This window comes from Glycine soja, unplaced genomic scaffold (genome assembly GCF_004193775.1).
Source record: "Glycine soja cultivar W05 unplaced genomic scaffold, ASM419377v2 tig00005422_1_pilon_495165_522931, whole genome shotgun sequence".
Classification (NCBI taxonomy): domain Eukaryota; kingdom Viridiplantae; phylum Streptophyta; class Magnoliopsida; order Fabales; family Fabaceae; genus Glycine; species Glycine soja.
The window spans coordinates 8020-27780 of NW_021143611.1; the positions used below are offsets into that span (position 1 = coordinate 8020).

Genomic DNA, 19761 nt, shown 5'->3' on the forward strand with positions numbered 1-19761 from the left:
CAATGCTCAATGGAATGCTCCGGAACTCCCCCATGATAAGCACATGTCACGTTAAGGTTGTATCATCTGTGTATAATCCCAACATGGTTTGTTTATAGCTATCATCATGGTACCCAACCCATGTAACTAAGGATGTGGTGTAAACTTCATTCTTCATTGTGACTTTCTTTTTATCCTTTCTTTTTGTTTTGTGTTTTTTTTTTGTAGAGGAAAATGCAAGGATCATGTATGAGTGAACATAACATGTGAACGATGAAAATAGAATGTATGTAGTTGGCAGAACAAAATCATGCTAAATGAAGATGTATGATAATGCAATGCATGAATATGATAAATGATAAACACAGATGTGATCAAGGAACAAGCCAAAGTGAGTTTCCTATGTGCAATTCATGTAACTTTACTGGCTTCTAGAGATATCATCCTCTTAGGTAATACAATATGGCTATAGGGACAATCAGTGAAAACGCATCATGAAAAGAGGAAAACTCTAGATGAGGCTTCACTGTTATCAAGCGAGTCGGAGACCTAGCATGACCACAGATCGACCTCCACTCCTTATGGCTCACATAGACCCGGGCATAGGGTCTAATATCTCAATGTGTGTGCAAAGGTGTAGGTGCAATGTGTGCATAGAAAAAAAATATTTCTAACTACGAATGTAATAGATAGACAGACACACACCAAACACAATAACATAGCAAAGTTTATACACAAATATGGACAAAACAAAAGATAAAAGAGAAAAGGGAAAATAAAGAAGAAGTCCCGATAAAACTTTGCACATTGATTGAATAGCTTAACTCTCTACCATTCCCCAGTGGAGTCGCCATCTGTCGCAACCTACCCTTTGACGGGAGTGCAGGCGAAAAGCCAAAGGTGCATCTTCCAAAAAGGAAAATGAGCGGGAGTCGCCACCAACATTTATTCGAGGAAAACGCTAGAAAAACCAAAATGAAGGTCTGCGAATTTTGAAAATAAGGGTTCGGGAGTTGTTTATGCATGGGGAAGGTATTAGCACCCCACGTGCCCATCACAAGGGACGACAGCCTTTGATCGAGTGTGCATAACATGACTTCAAAATTATTTTCTTTTCCCTTTTTATATTTTTATTTTTTGGGGGTCGACAAGGGTGTTGCCCTTGCTCCTACGTATCCTCAGGTGCGATGAGGAATTCAGACCTACGTAGTTCTTTATGTCTGAATGTTTGTGTTAAATTGATTTTTGTGTTTTTGAAAGATTCATTTTTAATTGCAAACAAAAATTCGTTTAAGGCGTTGGACCTTGAAATGATGTTTAAAATTTTGAAAAGCGGAGAGAATCGTTAAGGCGTTGGTCCTCGAAACAATCTCAAGTGATATTTGATAAAAAGAAGTTAGTTATGAGTTGGTTTTATCTTGGTTTTGTTTATTAACTTTCAATCTTTTTAAAGACAACTTTACAATACTAGTGATCGGTTAAGATTGAACTTTACAACGAAAAATGAGATCGTCGATGATAGATGGAGAAGATGAATGTGCACATAATAACAAAGGGGACCCCTAAGGGTGCATAGATCACATTCAAATCTTAAAAACAAAACTAACCGATGGTCACACGAAGAACACCGTACAAAGAACGATGTAGAGGTTGATCACGGTCTCTCAATTTCTCTCAATCCTCAATGTTGGAACCTTTTCCTTAGCTCCACTTCTTGCCTAATGATAGCAAAAAAGGCATTTGGGACCATCAAAATGGAAACTTGTCTTAATAGCATTATGAACATCAACATTATCTCATCTCTATATAATCAACATCACAAGCAATCACATTCCACATATATACATATAAACTCATGCCTAGGATTCATATTCCCCATGTCATCAGACATCATAAATCACATATAATAACAATGTGTAATATAACGAGACTAATATTTTAGGGAAATTCTAAATTAAAGGGAGGATCTATAGTATACAAAACAACACTTAAGCCCATTTAAAATTTGGTAAGCGGAGTAAACGAGAGAACATATATAAAAATTTGGGCAGAGAGTCTCCTCTATAATTAAGAGTTTTCCCAAAAATTCCAATCAATACAACAACAACATCATTCACAGTTTTATTCATCAATAACAAATATATTGCATCCCATTAGTTTAAAACATATTTTTTTTCTTGAAAACCAGCATGCAACAAGGAAAAACATACAACCCCATAATTGGGTTCCCAGACCCCAACTATGGTATCAAAAACTACAAACAAGCCATAGACGCCCCTCACCTATCTATATCTCCCCGTTAGCTCCTCGTAATGTTGTTTTGTGATCTCTTAGGTTCACATCTGTTAGTCCAAACGTAGGGCTCTATATACCAAATTGAAGACAATTCAGTATAGATTTCAAAGACATAATCAATTTTAATAGTTGGGGTCAAATACCCATTCAATCTTAAAAAGGGCTAAAATGGTGTTTTTTTTTTGTGGGTTCACATCAAAGAGACATCATTTTGAAATTCCGATCATGCCAATGTGATTGGGGTTCAACGAAGGTCACAAAAACAAAATCAATTTTATAAAAAGTCAACTTTTACAACGTCTCATTTTCAAGGATTTTTCAAAGGAAACGTAAAAATATCCAATAACAGTAACCAAATCACAAGAGATACAATGGTAAGCTTAATCTAACTAGGATAAGGCACAAAAATCATGGTTACCTCAAAGAAATCATAAATGGAGGGTTGAGGGCTTTGTTCTTTATTCAACCCACGAATTAGTTTTTGAAGATTTCACTCCGATTAAAGGCTTCCACTCTGTGCAGTGGTCCGGTAGCATGCGGTGATAGCTTGTGGCAATCACCAGTGGTCGTGGGTGGAGGAAGGAGGAGGTTTAGAGTTTGGGTTTGGGTTTGCAGAGAAGTTGGGGGGGATCACATGTTTTTACACAGCTAGACGTATTTATAACCTACAAGATTCGTTTAGTGAGCTTGTGTCGCTAAGAAAAATTTAACTTTTGCTGCTAAGCGAGACATTCGCGCTAAGTGAAATTTACCTTTTTTCGTTAAGTGAGAGACATTTGTGCTATGCGAAATTCCTCTTCTGGATGGAATCGCGCTTATCAAGCTGGTGTTACTAACAAAATTATTTCCTCTCGAGAGAATTGTGCTTACTGAGCTGGTGTCACTAAGTGAATTATTCTTTTTGGATGGGATTATGCTTTGCGAGCTGGTGTTGCTAAATGAGTTGTTCCAACATAGAATAATCAAACACCACATAACCTAACATCCACACCAAGCAAATGCACAAGGATAATTCACACTACACTTCAACTAATCAAAATTAATCAAGTAATTAAGTAATACAAGAAATACATCAAACATCTATTCTCACTTATTGAAATTTCAAGGAGTTAGAACCACCTAATTGCTACTCCCATAAAAATTGGTACTTTATACATTGATGAAAATGTCCCTCATGGAAGACAAGTTTCCATTTTGTATGTTGACTATATATAGAACAAAACCTTGTTACTAATGTGTAGTTGAGTGTTTATACATAAAAAAAACAGTTTTTTGTTGTGTAATATATTTTTGCATATCCTATTACACATCATAAATTTGTCTTTGTTAACTAATTGATAAAATATTATTTTTATTTATTTGTTATATTTTTAACAAAACAAAACTAAAACATTTCCTAAACTATTTTTTGAAAAAAACTTGACAAATAAGATGCATGAGAGAATATAGAGAAAATCTTATTAATATAAGCATACATGCATAACACAACCATTAGTAACAAAATATAAAAATAAAATACAAAATATATAACTAATTAAATACAAAACATAAATCAATGATGATTCTTCCTCCCTAGTCATGTGCATGCTCCTGAAGTGTTATCCTCTTGTGCTCGCTTTAGTACCCACTCTATATTTGTATATGCGTTAAGACTTTTGGCAAGCGTACCAATTGTCATTGTATGTTTCACATTTATAAAAAGGTTCATCTCCATAGGGACTTGAGTACTTAATTCATTTGGACAAAGGTTATCAGTTTAATAGTTATGTAAAAAATTCAATCAAATGTCATTTGGTTTTTGTTTAACTAACTGAAAGTAAAAGAATAGTAAAATAGTGGAATTACGGTAATAACGGAAATACGGAAATAACGGAATTCAGTGCATTGGAAATATGGAAATTGCGGAAACGATTTAAATTAATTCAAGAAAACATAGGATTGGATTTCATCGTTCATACCCTTAGTATCCTAATAAAATTAACATTATAAATTATTTTCTAACATTAATTATTCACACATAGTTATCCTAAGTCGATTCCTCGCACTTGGAAACTATGAATATTTACTAAATATCGATCCATCACATATGCAGTAAATATCCCAGCATTACAATTATATTCTTGTGCTTTTTGCAGTCAAAACATTATGCTCTATTCCAAGAAACGTAACATAAAGAGTAAAATCATTCTGTTCAAATTCTAAGATTACTTTCCAGTCTCACTTAAAATCCAATTTCATGACACTAGTGATCAAATAGAATCAAACATTAAGAGTAGAATGAAATTACCAATAATGAGTAGAAAAGGTTCATACATATATAATATCAAAAGGGATACATAAGGGTACAAAGAATACATCCAATCCTTAAGAAAAACTAACTGATCATTGTGCAAAGCACAAAACTAACAAGAGAAATGACGAAGGAAGTGATCCACGGTCACAACTCTGCAGCGCCTCGGTTCCAATTTTCCTCTTTTACTTCTTCTTTTTCTTTGTTTTTCTCTCAGCTTTCAGGTTGTTGAATTCTCTTTTCTTCTTCCCCTACATGACTATTTATAGAAAAAGCCATTTAGTGCAGAGAAATTTGCCCAAGTGACCTGTAGCTAGCCCAGGCGAGTTGCTTGCTTAGGGCTGAAGTTATATCTTAGCCCAGACAAGCTGGATGCTAGCCTGGGCGAATTTAGGGTCAGAAACCTTCATGAAAAGACCATTTTGCCCTTCCTTTTGGCTATGTTTCTAGATCTAACAAACAACCATCAAAACATACAAAATCATGGATGAATCTTTCATATTTAAACAACAATATTAGTAAATGTACAATATATATATATATATATATATATATATATATATATATATATATATATATATATATATATAAAGAACTTGATTTAAGGGTGGTTTATAAGAAAACTATTACAATCAAAGGATAAATGCTAACAATTTAATCCCAAAAACAACTGAAATTTGGCACTTATCAACTCCCCCAGCCTAGAATCTTGCTTGTCCTCTAGAAAAGTAAAGAAAAATTACAAATAACAATAGTATAGGTATGCTTCAAAAATTATGAACATACTTTGTAAAGAATCGATCCTCAAACTGGTCAGAACAACATTTTTCAAAATGCAACAATGAGAAATGAAAACACAAAGATGGAATTCATAGAACCAAAAATGAGATTAAGATCATTTCTTATTTTGTTTCTAAAGAACATCAGAGGAAACACTAGATGCATTCATACAGAGGAAAACCTCATCAAATGTGTATAATTCTTACACATGCAAGTGTTTCATCTTAATTCCAATCACTGATATGTCATAAATAAATTTTGCAAGTCATTTCCCATCAAATCAAAGATAATGTGCATAATCATCATGGATCAATAGGTCTTTTTAAGGTTGGGCCTAGTTTTGATGGAAATCTTGGTTTTTTTTTATATTCAAACATACCTTGAGAATAGGAGAGCAGACAAAAAAATCTAGCTAGTAACTTAAACGAATGATCACTTCCTATCCTTTTTCATTTCAACGAAATTATCACTTCTATTCAGATATTTATAACAACTCTGTACATGATTCAGACATTTATTTATCCATAAAGATATCAAGTGTTTGGCTCAAAGGGCTTACAAATGATAAAATAATACACCTGGAGATAGCTGTTTGGTCAATGGGTTAAAATGTGTTGGATCAAGTGGCCTCGAAATAATTAAGAAGGGGGGTTGAATTAATTATTAACGAACCTTTACTAATTAAAAATCTACCCTTCTTAGGCTTTTAGTATAATGTTAAGAAAGTAAAGAACAAAAATATTAACTTAATCAAAAGTAAAAGCGCTAATTAAAGTGAACAGCGGAAATTAAAGAGTGTAGGGAAGAAGAAGACAAACACAAGAATTTTATACTGGTTCGGCAACAACCCGTGCCTACATCCAGTCCCCAAGCGACCTGCGGTTCTTGAGATTTCTTTTCAACCTTGTAAAGTCCTTTACAAGCAATGATCCACAATGGATGTACCCTCCCTTGTTCTCTTTGAACAACCTAGTGGATGTATCCTCCACTAGAACTGATCCACAAGAGATGTACCCTCTCTTGTTCTCAGTCACAACAACCCAAGTAGATGTACCCTCTACTTGTACCACAAAGGATGTACCCTCCAATGTGTTAAGACAAAGTTCTCAGGCGGTTAGTCCTTCAAAACTTTGTGAAGGGGGAAACAAAAGAATTCTCAGGTGGTTAGTCCTTTGAAATATTTTGTTTATGGGAAAGGGAAGAATCAAAAGAATTATCAGACTGTGTTGTTTTGAATTCTTTGACAAGGGAGAAGGGAGACACAAAAGAATTCAGGCGGTTAGTCCTTCGTTGTTTTGGAAAAGGGAGAAGAGAGACACAAAAAGACTTCAGGTGGTTAGTCCTTGGCGAATTCTTTTTGGCAAAAGGAGAAGAGAATAAAAGATATAGCACACTTCTATTTTCAAGGTTTGGAAAACCAGAAAACTTTAGAAAGACTTTTGCAAAGGAAGAAGAAGAAGATGTTCGAAGAGATTCAAAGGTCGTAAAAGAATATGTGAAAAGTTGTTTGTGTTGTAAGTTGTATGTGAAATGCAAATCAAGGTCTTGCTTTTATAGACTCTTCAAGTCTGGTCAAGAAAACCATTGGAAGAGTTATAACCTTTAGAAAAATCTAAAAACCATTGGAAGAGTTACATCTTTTGATTTTTGTTCAAAACTTGTCACTGGTAATCGATTACCAAATTCTTGTAATCGATTACACAAGGCTTTTTATGAAAGGATGTGACTCTTCACAATTGAATTTGAATTCCAACGTTCAGATGCACTAGTAATAGATTACCAATATCTTGTAATCGATTACACCATTTTGAAATCAATTGGAACGTTGCAAATTCAGTTGAAAACTTTTTGAAATCAATCTTTGCCACTAGTAATCGATTACAGGATACTGGTAATCGATTACTAGAGAGTAAAAACTTTGGTAACTTAGAAAATTTTGTGAAAACTCTTTTGAAAAACAAAACTGTGCTATGTTTGTTTTTTGAAAAAATCTTTTCAATACTTCCCTTGTGAAGTTTTTTTGATTTCTTCTCTTGGAACTTGAATTCATCTTTTCTGGAATCTTGAAATCAAACTTCTCTTGATTCTTGAATTTGTTCTTGATTTATTCTTGAAATATTCTTCGGGCTTTTTGTCAACATCTTTGTCATTATCAAAACTTCTTGAATCAACTTGATTCGTCATCATGAAGCTTGCTTCTAGAATCTCCCCCTTTTTGATGATGACAACCCTGAAATCAAGAAACACATACACATACTTTTTCCTAGTCGATCACTCACCTAATTTTCCATATTCTCCCCTTTGTTTTTGAGTTTAAGCTTTACTTGAAATTAAGTTAATTACTTATGTGAGTTCTTGATTTAATCCCTATTTCTCACCCCCTTTGGCATCAACAAAAAGCCAAAGTGCGTAATAAATATAAAACATACATAAATAACTAATCATTCACAAGACATTCATTGAAAAATCTAAACCAATCATGAAGCAAGAAACATGAATAGTTCAAATATATAAAAATCACATAGTCATATAACATAATTCATAATTGTTTAGTCATATTATGCAAATAAAAGAAATACTAAATTGTTCAAATGTCATAATAATATAGCCAAATACACGGCTAGAAATCAAAGTAATAATAATATTAATCATAATAGAAAACTAAGATGATGGTGGCGGTGGTGGTTGTAGATCAAAGCTTGTACGGGATGTAAGAGACATCTTCTTCGACCTTGGTAATCCTTGACTCCATCTCATTGAATCGCATGTCAACTTGTAACTCCAAAGTATCAAACCTTTCACCAACAAAGGTTTGAAGACCATCGAACCTTTCCAAAATCTTTTGAAGAATAGAGGAATCTTCTCCACCTTGTAAATGTCCTTCTTCATCAATGGGTTGAGCACCCTTTTTCACCCAAGAGCCATCATGGTCTTTTCGGTAACCAAAGGATGCAATCACAACAGCGCCTATTAGAAAGGATCTCTTGATTGGAACATAAGGTTCAGAATCAAGAGGGATGTTAAAGTGTTGAAGGAAGAGAGTGACTAGGTGTGGATATGGCAATGGAGAATTTAATCGCAATGTCTTATGCATGCGATATCAGACTAAGTGTGCCCAATCAATTTGTCGGCCTGTGTGAAAAGCCCACATGACAATAAGATCATCTTTAGAAACTTGTGCAAGGTTTGAAGATCTTGGAAGCAAGATACGCACAATGAGATAATGAAGGATGCGGCTTTCAAAAGCCAATTGTCATACCCCATTTTTGACCCGTTTTTATTTCTTTTTTTCTCGTCTTTTAAGCCGGAAATTTCCATCATTTCAGATGAAATTTCGGCAGGGAGGTATTTTAAAATACCTCATTTTTGTTTTGAAGACGACCCTTTTTTTTTTTATTTATTTATTTACCTTTTTATTATTATTATTATTATTCTTAGTTATTATTTTCTTCTTTTTTTTTTTCCTTTTATTAAGTGTTTTTATTATTTCCGTTTTTTATTAATATCTTTATTAGTATCTTCTTTTCGTTTTTTTTATTTTATTTTATTTTATTTTATGTTTGCTGTTTTATATTTTGTTTTTTTTCCTTTCCTTTTTTCCTTTTTCTTCTTTTCGGTCTTTTTTGGTCCAGGCCCAGAGGGGCTCTTCGTTTTTTACCCTAATTCTGTCCTTTAAATGCTGCATTAATTACTGTGCGTGTCAGAGGAGTGAATACGGACAGTCAAAGCGCCGGAACAGCCAAGCCTACAAAGAACCGCCACCCTCCTCCTCCGTGAACCACCACCATCAGCCGAGCCTACAAAGAACCGCCACCCTCCTCCTCCGTGAACCACCACCATCAGCCGAGCCTACAAAGAACCGCCACCCTCCTCCTCCGTGAACCACCACCATCAGCCAAGCCTACAAAGAACCGCCACCCTCCTCCTCCGTGAACCACCACCATCGACCAAGCCTACATCAGATCCGCCACCCAACACCACCAACCACAAGCACTGCGTCAAACACCCAACACCACCAACCACAAGCACTGCGTCAAACACCCACACCCACACAACCCAAGCTGTAACCGATTTTACTCTGAAGCTTAAACGATAATATAAGGACAAAGGTAGTTCACTTTTTTTCTAAGATTCAAGGCTAGATCTAGGCTTTATCGGTATTGGTTTTTTTTCAAAAAAAAATGACTGTGGATTTGAGAACTAGGAAAAAAAGGGAATTCAAAACATGTAGTTTTTTTTAAAAAAAAAAAAAAAAAAAAGGAGGAGATTCTTTTTCCGACGCGGCGGCGCCGCCACCCATGGCCAGCCAGCCACGGCGCCGGTAAACAACTTCCGGCGGTGTGTGTTAGAGAGAGAAGAGAGCTCTTGAGCGTTTTTTTTAGAGAGAGAAAGAGGTTGGATTTATGTTTTTTTTGTGTTTATTTTCTAATTTATACTGCTGCCATGACCAAGACTATGGTGCACGCGGATCTCTGTGTCCCCATGGACCGTCAGGGTTGAACCGTTAGATCCTAGATCTAACGGCCAATGTTATCCCCTGTTTTGATCAGATGCGTCTCACCTCTTGGTTTTTACTTTGTTCTTCTTCTCTTGTGACGTTTGATTGAGATCTAATGGCTAAGACTGTGTCTCCCCATGATCAAATCTGGACGCTTCGATCAATCTGACGATTCAGATTTGATCTGTTAAGCCCACATTTTTATTTGAGCCCGTTTCTTTTTTCTGTTTCTTCTAGTATTTTACTTTCTGCACTTCCCTGTTACTTCTGCACCCCCTTTTTTCTTCTCTATTCTTTTTTTGTTGTTGCTTTTTTTTTATGCATCATATTTACTTTATGCCCTTGCATTTTTTATTTTCTTTATTCATTTTCCAGCACCATATCTATTTTACGTCTTGCATTTTATTTTCCAGTATCATATTTATTTTTTGTCTTGCATTTTTTTATTTTATTTTGTTTATCTTTATTTTATGCATCATATTTACTTTATGCCCTTGCATTTTTTATTTTCTTTATTCATTTTCCAGCACCATATCTATTTTACGTCTTGCATTTTATTTTCCAGTATCATATTTATTTTTTGTCTTGCATTTTTTATTTTATTTTGTTTATTTTTATTTTATGCATCATGTTTACTTTATGTCTTGCATTTTTTATTATTTATTTTTAGCATCATGTTTATTTTATGTCTTGCATTTTTATTTTCTTTTTTATTTCCAGCATTATATTTATTTTTATGTCTTGCATTTTATTTTCTTTATTTATTTTATGCACCATATGTATTTATTGTTTTGTATTTCATGCATTTTTATTATTTCTTCTAGCATATTTATTTTAATGCATTTGCAATTTTTTATTGCCAATTAGAATGTATCTAGGTCCAATGTAAATAAAAATAAAGATGAGAATCTGCGCCGACACTCACATTTATTTATTTATTTATTTTTTTTTTGCCGAGGACGATAATGTAATTTGAACCGTATCCGAGGAAAAGGACCCTCACTTGATCCAACGTCATTTTAAGGGATCCGGCGCATTTAGACTTATCTTTGCATAACTAAAAAAAAAAAAAAAAAAAAAAAGAAAAAAAAAAAAAGGAAAAAGAAAAAAGTCAAAACCCAAAAACTTTCCATAATCAAAATTTCAAAAAGGGGGTCAATCTTTATTCTTTCTTTCTTAATCAAATCTTTAATCAATCTTTAATCAATCAAAACTTTTTTCCAATTTAAAATCAATCGAACTCATTTCTTTTATTTCTTCTATGCCTTTTCGGCCTCTTATCTTGCCTAAACTCTTCTTTTTCGAACTTTAAAATCAATCAAAACCAACCACTCGACTTTCTACCCCGAACTACATGATTTTGATCCCATTCGGGTATGTAGGCAAAAGACTTTGTCTTTCCAAATCAATAAACAAGAAAACTTTTTTCTCCTTTCTTTTAAACCTATCTCTTTAATCTTTTCACACTTAAGCATTTATTTCCAAACAAATAATCAATTTAGCATAAAGATAAAATAAGCAAGAGGTTCCTATAGAGTACTATAGACGTTTAGGGTGCTAGTACCTTCCCTTTGCGTAACCAACCCCCGGACCTTTTGATCTCTTAAAAACTAGGGTTTTTCGAGCTTTCTCCCTTTTCTTCGGAAAAATAAAAGATCGGTGGTGATCTTAAAAATTGCGAGTCAACGCTAATCAATAGCTTGATATCCAAAAATCACCGCGACAGAAAAATGGCGACTCCACTGGGGATCGAAGACTCCTAAGTGGGTTAAACCTATCTTGTTTTTTTCATCTTTATGCTTTGTTATTATTTGAAACTGTAAATACGTGCTTAAGTGTTTATCTCTTACGTGAGTGGTGAGATAAGTCCTACACCCGGACTTGAGGGAAACATAAGATAGGATGGTGGTATAATCATAGTGTCTTTCCGAGAGTGAGTTTCGGATGTGGCACATGTGATAACCCCGCTCAATGGAGGGATCTTGGGAATATTACTATGTTGGCATGAGTAGTCGTGTTCAGCATTGATATTTCCAAGCGACCTATGAAGTTGAGGACCTTTAGTTACCTTTAACCCATCTTAGCCTTTTAGGACGTAGTGCGGTGGCTAATCAAGAGTAGTCTTGAATTAGTTGATACGCGATACTACACTCAAACGAGGCTTTCCTATGGACGTTGTTAGACCGGGAGTAGTCCCGTAATCCGACAATATCCGGAAGTGGTCAATGACTTTGGGAAATTGGTAGAACCCGTGATACAGGTACATATGAAACCATAGTCCTTACCAAACGGCGTGTTTACCCTTAATTCCGACATTTTGGACTTAACTTCACCATGTTTTCTTCGTACTTTGGCATAATCATGCATACATGCATCCATGCATAAACTCTTTTTCATCCAAATTATCGAAGGACTTAGACAAGCTCTTTGTAAACTTTGTAGATATGGACATCCCACTGAGAAGCACTAGGAAGTACCTTTTCAAAAAAATAGACCTGTTGAGATTAAGGGAGCTAGCATCTTTAGTAAGTGATCCAATTGATTTTCAAGCTCATCATGGGAAGTTGCTCAGAATTCTTAGAGTAGATGTTGAGGAAGGATGCCTAGAGACCCTGGTTCAGTTCTATGACCCGCTCTACCATTGCTTCACATTTCCCGATTACCAGCTTGTCCCCACACTTGAAGAGTACTCCTACCTAGTTGGTTTACCTGTGCCAGACAAGATACCTTTCCATGGTTTTGAGCCTACCCCTAAACCCTCCGACATCGCAGCCGCTCTCCATCTTAAAACTTCCATCATCCAGGCAAACCTTACCTCTAAAGGAGGCCTCCAAGGTCTTCCCACCCACTTCCTCTACCAACAAGCCTCCATATTTGCTGAAGCAGCTAGTATACTTGCCTTCCATTCTATCCTAGCCCTCCTTATATATGGCCTTCTACTCTTCCCAAATATTGACAACTTCATCGATATCAATGCCATTAAAATCTTTCTTACAAAGAACCCCGTACCCACTCTACTCGCTGATACCTACCACTCTATCCATGACCGTACCCAGGCTGGCCGTGGAACCATTTCTTGTTGTGCACCTTTACTCTATCTGTGGTTTACCTCCCACTTACCTCAATCCCGCGCCTTCAAGACCAATGATGACAAACTTTCTTGGCCTCGCCGAATCATGACTCTTGACCCATCTGACATTGTTTGGTACCAAGCGGCTAGAGATGTTGGAGAGATTATTGTGAGTTGTGGTGAATATCCCAACGTACCTCTTCTGGGTATGCGTGGCGGAATTAGCTACAACCCACTTCTCGCTCGACGACAATTTGGGTACCCGATAAAGACAAAACCAAACAACCTTGCCTTGACTAATGAATTCTATCTTAACCATGGAGATCACTCGAACAAAAGGGAAAGATTCGCACAAGCTTGGAGCGCTATCCGCAGACTCAACAGAAGTCAGTTGGGGAAAAAATCAGACTATGTGCATGAATCTTACACCCAGTGGGTTATTGATAGGACCAAGAGCTTTGGCCTACCCTACCGCTTACCTAGATACCTATCGTCCACCATCCCACCATCATCCTTGCCTATCCCCTTCGACACCAAGGAAGAGTTTCATGAACAATTAACCAAAGAAAGGCAAGAAAAAGAAACTTGGAAGAGGAGATGCCAGGAGCTCGAGCAAGAGAATGAGACTTTGAAAGGGAAGATAGCCCAACAGAGCCGTGAGCTTTTTATCCAGAACCAGAGGATGATTGAGAAGGACGACTTGCTTCGTCGGAAAGACGCCTTGCTCCACCGAGATGCTAGAAGGAAGAGGAGGTTTATGGATTTGTTCTCCCGTGCACATTCAGATTCCGAGGACCCATCTACTCCGGGAGTTTGAGTCTGAAGTTCTTAGGACCTTATGTTTAGATTTTAGCTCCCGAAATCTCTTGACTTGTAAAAAAAAAAAAAAAAAAAAAAAAAAAAAAAAAAAAAAAATTTGTAATGTTCCAATGCTTAAGTGAAGTGTTTCAGTTTATGATGTTTACAATTTCTCTAACAAGTTCTTCGATAATAATTTGTTCCCTTTCTCTTTGCATAAGCATAAGCATGCATCATGTTGCATTCATGGTTTCTAAATCGAGTCTCACACTGTGTTCACTACTTCAAAAGGGGGGGAGTCAATCAGCCGCCGCCCAAGGAAAGTGGCTCGGCGAATTCTCCACAAACCAACTCGCATTTACAACACCAGGGCCAATCGGAAGAGGATGGATATAGTTGAACAAGAAAATCAGAGTCTCAGGGAGGAGGTTGCCACTTTACGAGAGGGAATGGATAGGTTGACGACTATGATGAGTGCACTCCTATCCGCCCAGAACTCTCAAGCTGCCGCCGCTGCTGTAGAGCAGCCTTTGGTGAGCACAACCCCGCTATCTACAGTGACTTCTCCACCCCTCTTTTTGCCTCCAGGTTGTACATGGGGAATGCCACCTCCAGTCTGTGGAAGCCCCCAGCCCGCTGTATCTGAAGTTCCACCTCCTTTTGCTCAGCAGTCAGCACCAGTTCCGCAACCCAGTACCTCTTTCCCTCAAGCTGCAATGACTTATTCAGCTCCACTGATTCACACTATTCAACAAGAGGTTGAACCAATTTTCCAAGCTGAAAATGTTGTAGCCTTCGACAAGATGGAAGAACTCCAAGAAAGATTTGATGGTATGCAAAGGGAAGTCGAAGCCCTCCGAGGAAGAGATCTGTTCGGAAAGGACGCCTGTGAATTATGCTTGGTCCCAAACGTTACTATCCCTCACAAGTTCAAGGTGCCAGACTTCGAGAAGTATAAAGGGAACTCTTGTCCCCGCAGTCACTTGGTGATGTACGCGCGGAAAATGTCCATGTATACTGACAATCATAAGCTGCTTATTCATTTCTTTCAGGACAGCCTGACTGGGGCCGCTCTGAAATGGTATATGAATTTGGACAGTGCGAGCATTCGTACTTTCAATGACCTGGGTGAAGCGTTCATCCGGCAGTATAAGTACAATCTGGACATGGCCCCAGATCGTGATCAGCTCCGTGCGATGACACAAAAAAAGAAGGAAACGTTCAAGGAGTATGCCCAGCGTTGGAGGGAAGTGGCTGCCCAGATTATCCCGCCGTTGGAAGAAAAGGAAATGACCAAAATATTTCTGAAGACCCTGAGCCAGTTTTATTACGAGAAAATGGTTGCAAGTGCACCAACAGACTTCACCGAAATGGTCAACATGGGGGTGCGATTAGAGGAAGGTGTCCGAGAGGGACGTTTGACCGGGGAAAGTGCCCCTGCCGCAAGTAATGCCAAGAAGTTTGGAGGCCACTTTGCGAAGAAGAAAGATCAAGAGGTGGGAATGGTAGCTCATGGTAAGCCTCAGCAGAATTTCACCCCATATCGTCAGGTTGCGAATGTCGCATCCACTATTCCAAACCCATCATATCACCAACAAAGGCCACATTACCCCTACCAATACCCTCCACAACAATACCCTCCACAACAATACCCTCCACAACAATACCCTCCACAACAATACCCTCCACAGCAATACCATCAGCCACAATACCCTCAAAAACAACAAAATCGCCCGCAAACCCCCAACAGCCATATCACTCACAAAACCGCCAGAAAACAACCTTTGATCCAATCCCAATGAAGTATGCTGACTTACTCCCCGCCCTGCTCGCAAAAAACCTTGTCCAGGTCAGAACACCCCCTCGTACACCAGATGTTTTACCTCCCTGGTTTCGTCATGATTTAACCTGCGCTTTCCACCAAGGGGCCCCAGGTCATGACGTTGAAAACTGCTATGTCCTGAAGAATGAAGTGCAAAAACTAGTCCGGGCCAACTTGCTATCCTTCAAAGATCAGAATCCCAATGTTCAGGCGAACCCTCTGCCGAACCATGGGCCTGCTGTCAACATGATACAAGATTGTGATGAAGACGGTGTCATCCTGAACGTCCAACACGTTCGAACTCCCCTGGTCCCAATACATATCAAGATGTGCGAGGCAGCTCTGTTTGACCATGATCATGCAGCATGTGAAATATGTCCTGTGAATGTAAAAGGATGCCCGAAGGTACAAGAGGACGTACAAGGGTTGATAGACAACAGAGAACTAATCATCATGAGGAAGGACAAAGAAGTGTGCGTCATTACCCCTGAGTTTCAGCGGTTGGAAATAAGCTATAACAGTGGGGAATCAACTACTACTCCACTGGTGATTAGCTTGCCAGGACCTATGCCGTATGCTTCTCTAAAAGCGGTCCCTTACAAGTATAGTGCCACGATGTTGGAAGGTGGGCAGGAGGTGCCTTTGCCCTCTCTAACTCCTGCGATTTCTGTGGACAACATTGCTAGTGACAGTAAGGTTCTGAGGAATGGACGTGTTATCCCCACATTGTTTGCAAAGAAAATGAATGATCCGGCAGTTAAACAGGTGACAGTGAACGGCCCCGGTACAAGGAAGGAAGTGGGCCAATCCAATGGGACTAGCAAGAATTCTGATCATGACGAAATTCTGAAACTGATCCAGAAGAGTGAGTATAAAGTAGTAGACCAACTGCTGCAAACTCCCTCTAAGATATCCATTTTGTCTCTGCTATTGAACTCAGAAGCACACCGTGAGGCTCTAATGAAGGTGTTAGACCAAGCTTTTGTGGAGAGGGACGTGACTGTTAATCAATTGGACAATATAGTAGGAAACATTACTGCCTGCAATAATTTAAGTTTTAGTGATGAAGAACTTCCTGAGGAGGGGAGGAACCACAATCTGGCGTTACATATATCGGTGAACTGCAAGTCTGATGCTCTGTCGAATGTACTTGTGGACACTGGTTCCTCATTGAATGTAATGGCCAAATCCACATTAGATCAACTTTCCTACCAGGGGCCCCCCATGAGAAGAAGCGGGGTGGTTGTCAAAGCGTTTGATGGATCAAGAAAGTCTGTTATCGGGGAGGTTGATTTGCCCATTACAATTGGGCCGTTTGTTTTCCAAATTACATTCCAGGTGATGGATATCCAAGCCGCATACAGTTGCCTTTTGGGTAGGCCGTGGATCCATGAAGCGGGGGCCGTGACATCCACCTTGCATCAAAAGCTGAAGTTTGTCAGAAATGGGAGATTGATCACTGTGAGTGGAGAGGAAGCCTTGTTGGTTAGTCATTTGTCAGCTTTTTCCTTTATTGGTGCTGATGAAACAGAAGGAACCTCTTTCCAAGGACTGACTGTAGAGGGTAAAAAGCCAGAGAAGAATGAAGTGTCTTTTGCTACTTGGAAGAGCGCACAGAAAGTGGTGCAGGAGGGAACAGGTGTAGGATGGGGAAAAGTTGTGCAGTTGATAGAGAGTAAAAACCGTGAAGGACTAGGATTTGCTTCCTCTGCAGGATCCGCAACGAACAGTGTTGGATCAAGCTCCATTACTAGCACCTTTTGTAGCGCCGGGTTCATCAACAACTCGCCAGAAGCCAATGCTGTCTTGGAAGACGTTCCTGAAGAGAGAGTACTTGCATTTGTCACACCTGGAAAACTTGTCCGCAACTGGGACGCGGTTGACATCCCTTCAGTAGTCCATGCATCAAAGTAATGTGTCTTTGTTTTCTCTGTTTGTTTGTTTTCCAAAAAAGATCCTTTCGTCTTGCCCAGGACGAAAGCGCAATCATGTAGGGCTGTTTTGTTTCAAGCACTACTCTTATTAATGGAAAATGTGGTTTATCCCAATATCTATACTTATTGCTCTTGCTGGAAAATGGTAACACAAAAAACCCAAAACCTTTTTTTCTTTTTTTGTTTTCTGATTTCAATTAATTATAAAAAGTCTGCATTGTTCACTCATTTTCTAAAGTCAGTCATCAATCATATGCAGACTAAGCATTTATGAGCCCGTTGAACATAATAACCCTGCACTCTCTCCCAACTTCGAATTTCCTGTCTACGAGGCTGAAGAGGAGGAGGATGATGAGATCCCGAAGGAACTTGCTCGGTTATTGGAATATGAAAAGAAAACCATTCGGCCTCATGAGGAGTAGTAGAGGTGATTAACTTGGGAACCGAGAAAGATAAGAAGGAAGTCAAGATTGGGGCATCGCTTGAGGCAACTGTCAGACGAAGGGTGATTGAATTACTTAAAGAATATGCCGATGTGTTCGCATGGTCGTACCAGGATATGCCCGGCTTGGATCCCCGTATTGTGGAGCACCGTTTGCCTTTGAAGCCCGAATGCCCACCGGTCAAACAGAAACTGAGAAGAAACTCGCCCTGACATGGCTCTCAAGATCAAGGAGGAAGTACAGAAGCAGATCGATGCAGGTTTTCTTATCACATCAGAGTATCCTCAATGGTTAGCCACATAGTGCCTGTTCCAAAGAGGGACGGCAAAGTCAGGATGTGCGTTGACTACCGGGATTTGAACAAGGCTAGTCCGAAAGATGACTTTCCTCTACCTCACATCGATGTATTGGTTGACAACGCTGCAAAGTCCAAGGTCTTCTCCTTCATGGACGGTTTCTCTGGGTACAATCAGATCAAGATGGCAGTTGAAGACAGAGAAAAGACATCTTTCATCACGCCTTGGGGCACCTTTTGTTACAGGGTAATGCCTTTTGGGTTGATAAATGCAGGTGCCACTTACCAAAGAGGCATGACCACTCTCTTTCATGACATGATGCACAAAGAGATAGAAGTGTACGTGGATGATATGATTGTCAAGTCAGGCACTGAAGAAGAACATGTCGAGTACTTGCTGAAAATGTTTCAACGGCTGAGAAAGTACCAACTTCGACTGAATCCCAACAAATGTACCTTTGGTGTTAGATCTGGAAAACTCTTGGGTTTCATAGTCAGTCAGAAAGGTATTGAAGTAGATCCTGACAAGGTCAAGGCCATTAGAGAAATGCCGGTTCCACAAACAGAGAAACAAGTGAGAGGTTTTCTTGGACGTCTAAATTACATTTCTCGTTTCATCTCGCACATGACAGCCACGTGCGGACCTATATTCAAGTTGCTTCGAAAAGATCAAGGGTTGTTTGGACCGAAGATTGTCAAAAGGCTTTTTGATAGTATCAAGAATTATCTGCTAGAACCTCCAATTCTTATACCGCCAGTTGAAGGAAGGCCTCTGATTATGTACTTGACTGTGTTAGAAGATTCTATGGGCTGTGTGCTCGGACAACAGGATGAGACCGGGAAGGAAAGAGCATGCCATCTACTACTTGAGCAAGAAGTTTACAGATTGTGAGTCCAGGTACTCCCTACTGAGAAAACTTGTTGTGCACTAGCCTGGGCTGCCAAGCGTCTTCGTCATTACATGATTAATCACACCACCTGGCTAATATCTAAAATGGACCCGATCAAGTATATCTTTGAGAACCCGCTCTGACAGGAAGAATTGCTCGTTGGCAGATGTTGTTATCCGAGTATGATATCGAATACCGCACCCAGAAGGCAATTAAGGGGAGTGTTCTTGCTGATCATTGGCTCACCAAACCAATCGAGGACTATCAACCCATCAAGTTTGACTTTCCTGATGAAGAGATTATGTACTTGAAGACGAAGGTTTGTGATGAACCATTGCTTGGAGAAGGTCCAGATCCCGAGTCTAGATGGGGTTTGATTTTTGATGGAGCCGTGAATGTCTGTGGCAATGGAATTGGGGCAGTTATTATCACTCCTGAAGGTAATCATCTCCCTTTCGCTGCAAGGTTACAGTTTGATTGCACCAACAATATGGCAGAGTATGAAGCATGTATCCTGGGCATTGAAGAAGCCATCGACTTGAGAATCAAGAACCTTGATATTTACGGGGATTCAGCTCTCGTAATCAACCAAATCAAAGGAGAATGGGAAACTCGCCACCCCGGCTTGATTCCATACAAAGATTATGCAAGACGTTTGCTAACCTTC

The 19761-nt window shown here is 38.7% G+C and overlaps 3 protein-coding genes across 3 annotated transcripts; all 3 read left to right on the forward strand.

Moving 5' to 3' along the window:
• The first annotated feature begins 12286 nt into the window (after window positions 1-12286).
• On the forward strand, window positions 12287-13729 carry LOC114404170. The gene has a single exon (XM_028367266.1). The coding sequence runs from the start codon at window positions 12287-12289 to the stop codon at window positions 13727-13729; it is 1443 nt and encodes a 480-aa protein (XP_028223067.1).
• A 367-nt stretch (window positions 13730-14096) lies between these two features.
• Window positions 14097-15512, forward strand: LOC114404171. Its single transcript, XM_028367267.1, has one exon. It carries the CDS (start codon window positions 14097-14099, stop codon window positions 15510-15512), a length of 1416 nt encoding a protein of 471 aa, XP_028223068.1.
• On the forward strand, window positions 15509-17888 carry LOC114404172. The gene is made up of 2 exons (XM_028367268.1): window positions 15509-17442; window positions 17726-17888. Exons 1-2 carry the CDS (start codon window positions 15509-15511, stop codon window positions 17886-17888), a joined length of 2097 nt encoding a protein of 698 aa, XP_028223069.1.
• Window positions 17889-19761: the final 1873 nt, after the last annotated feature.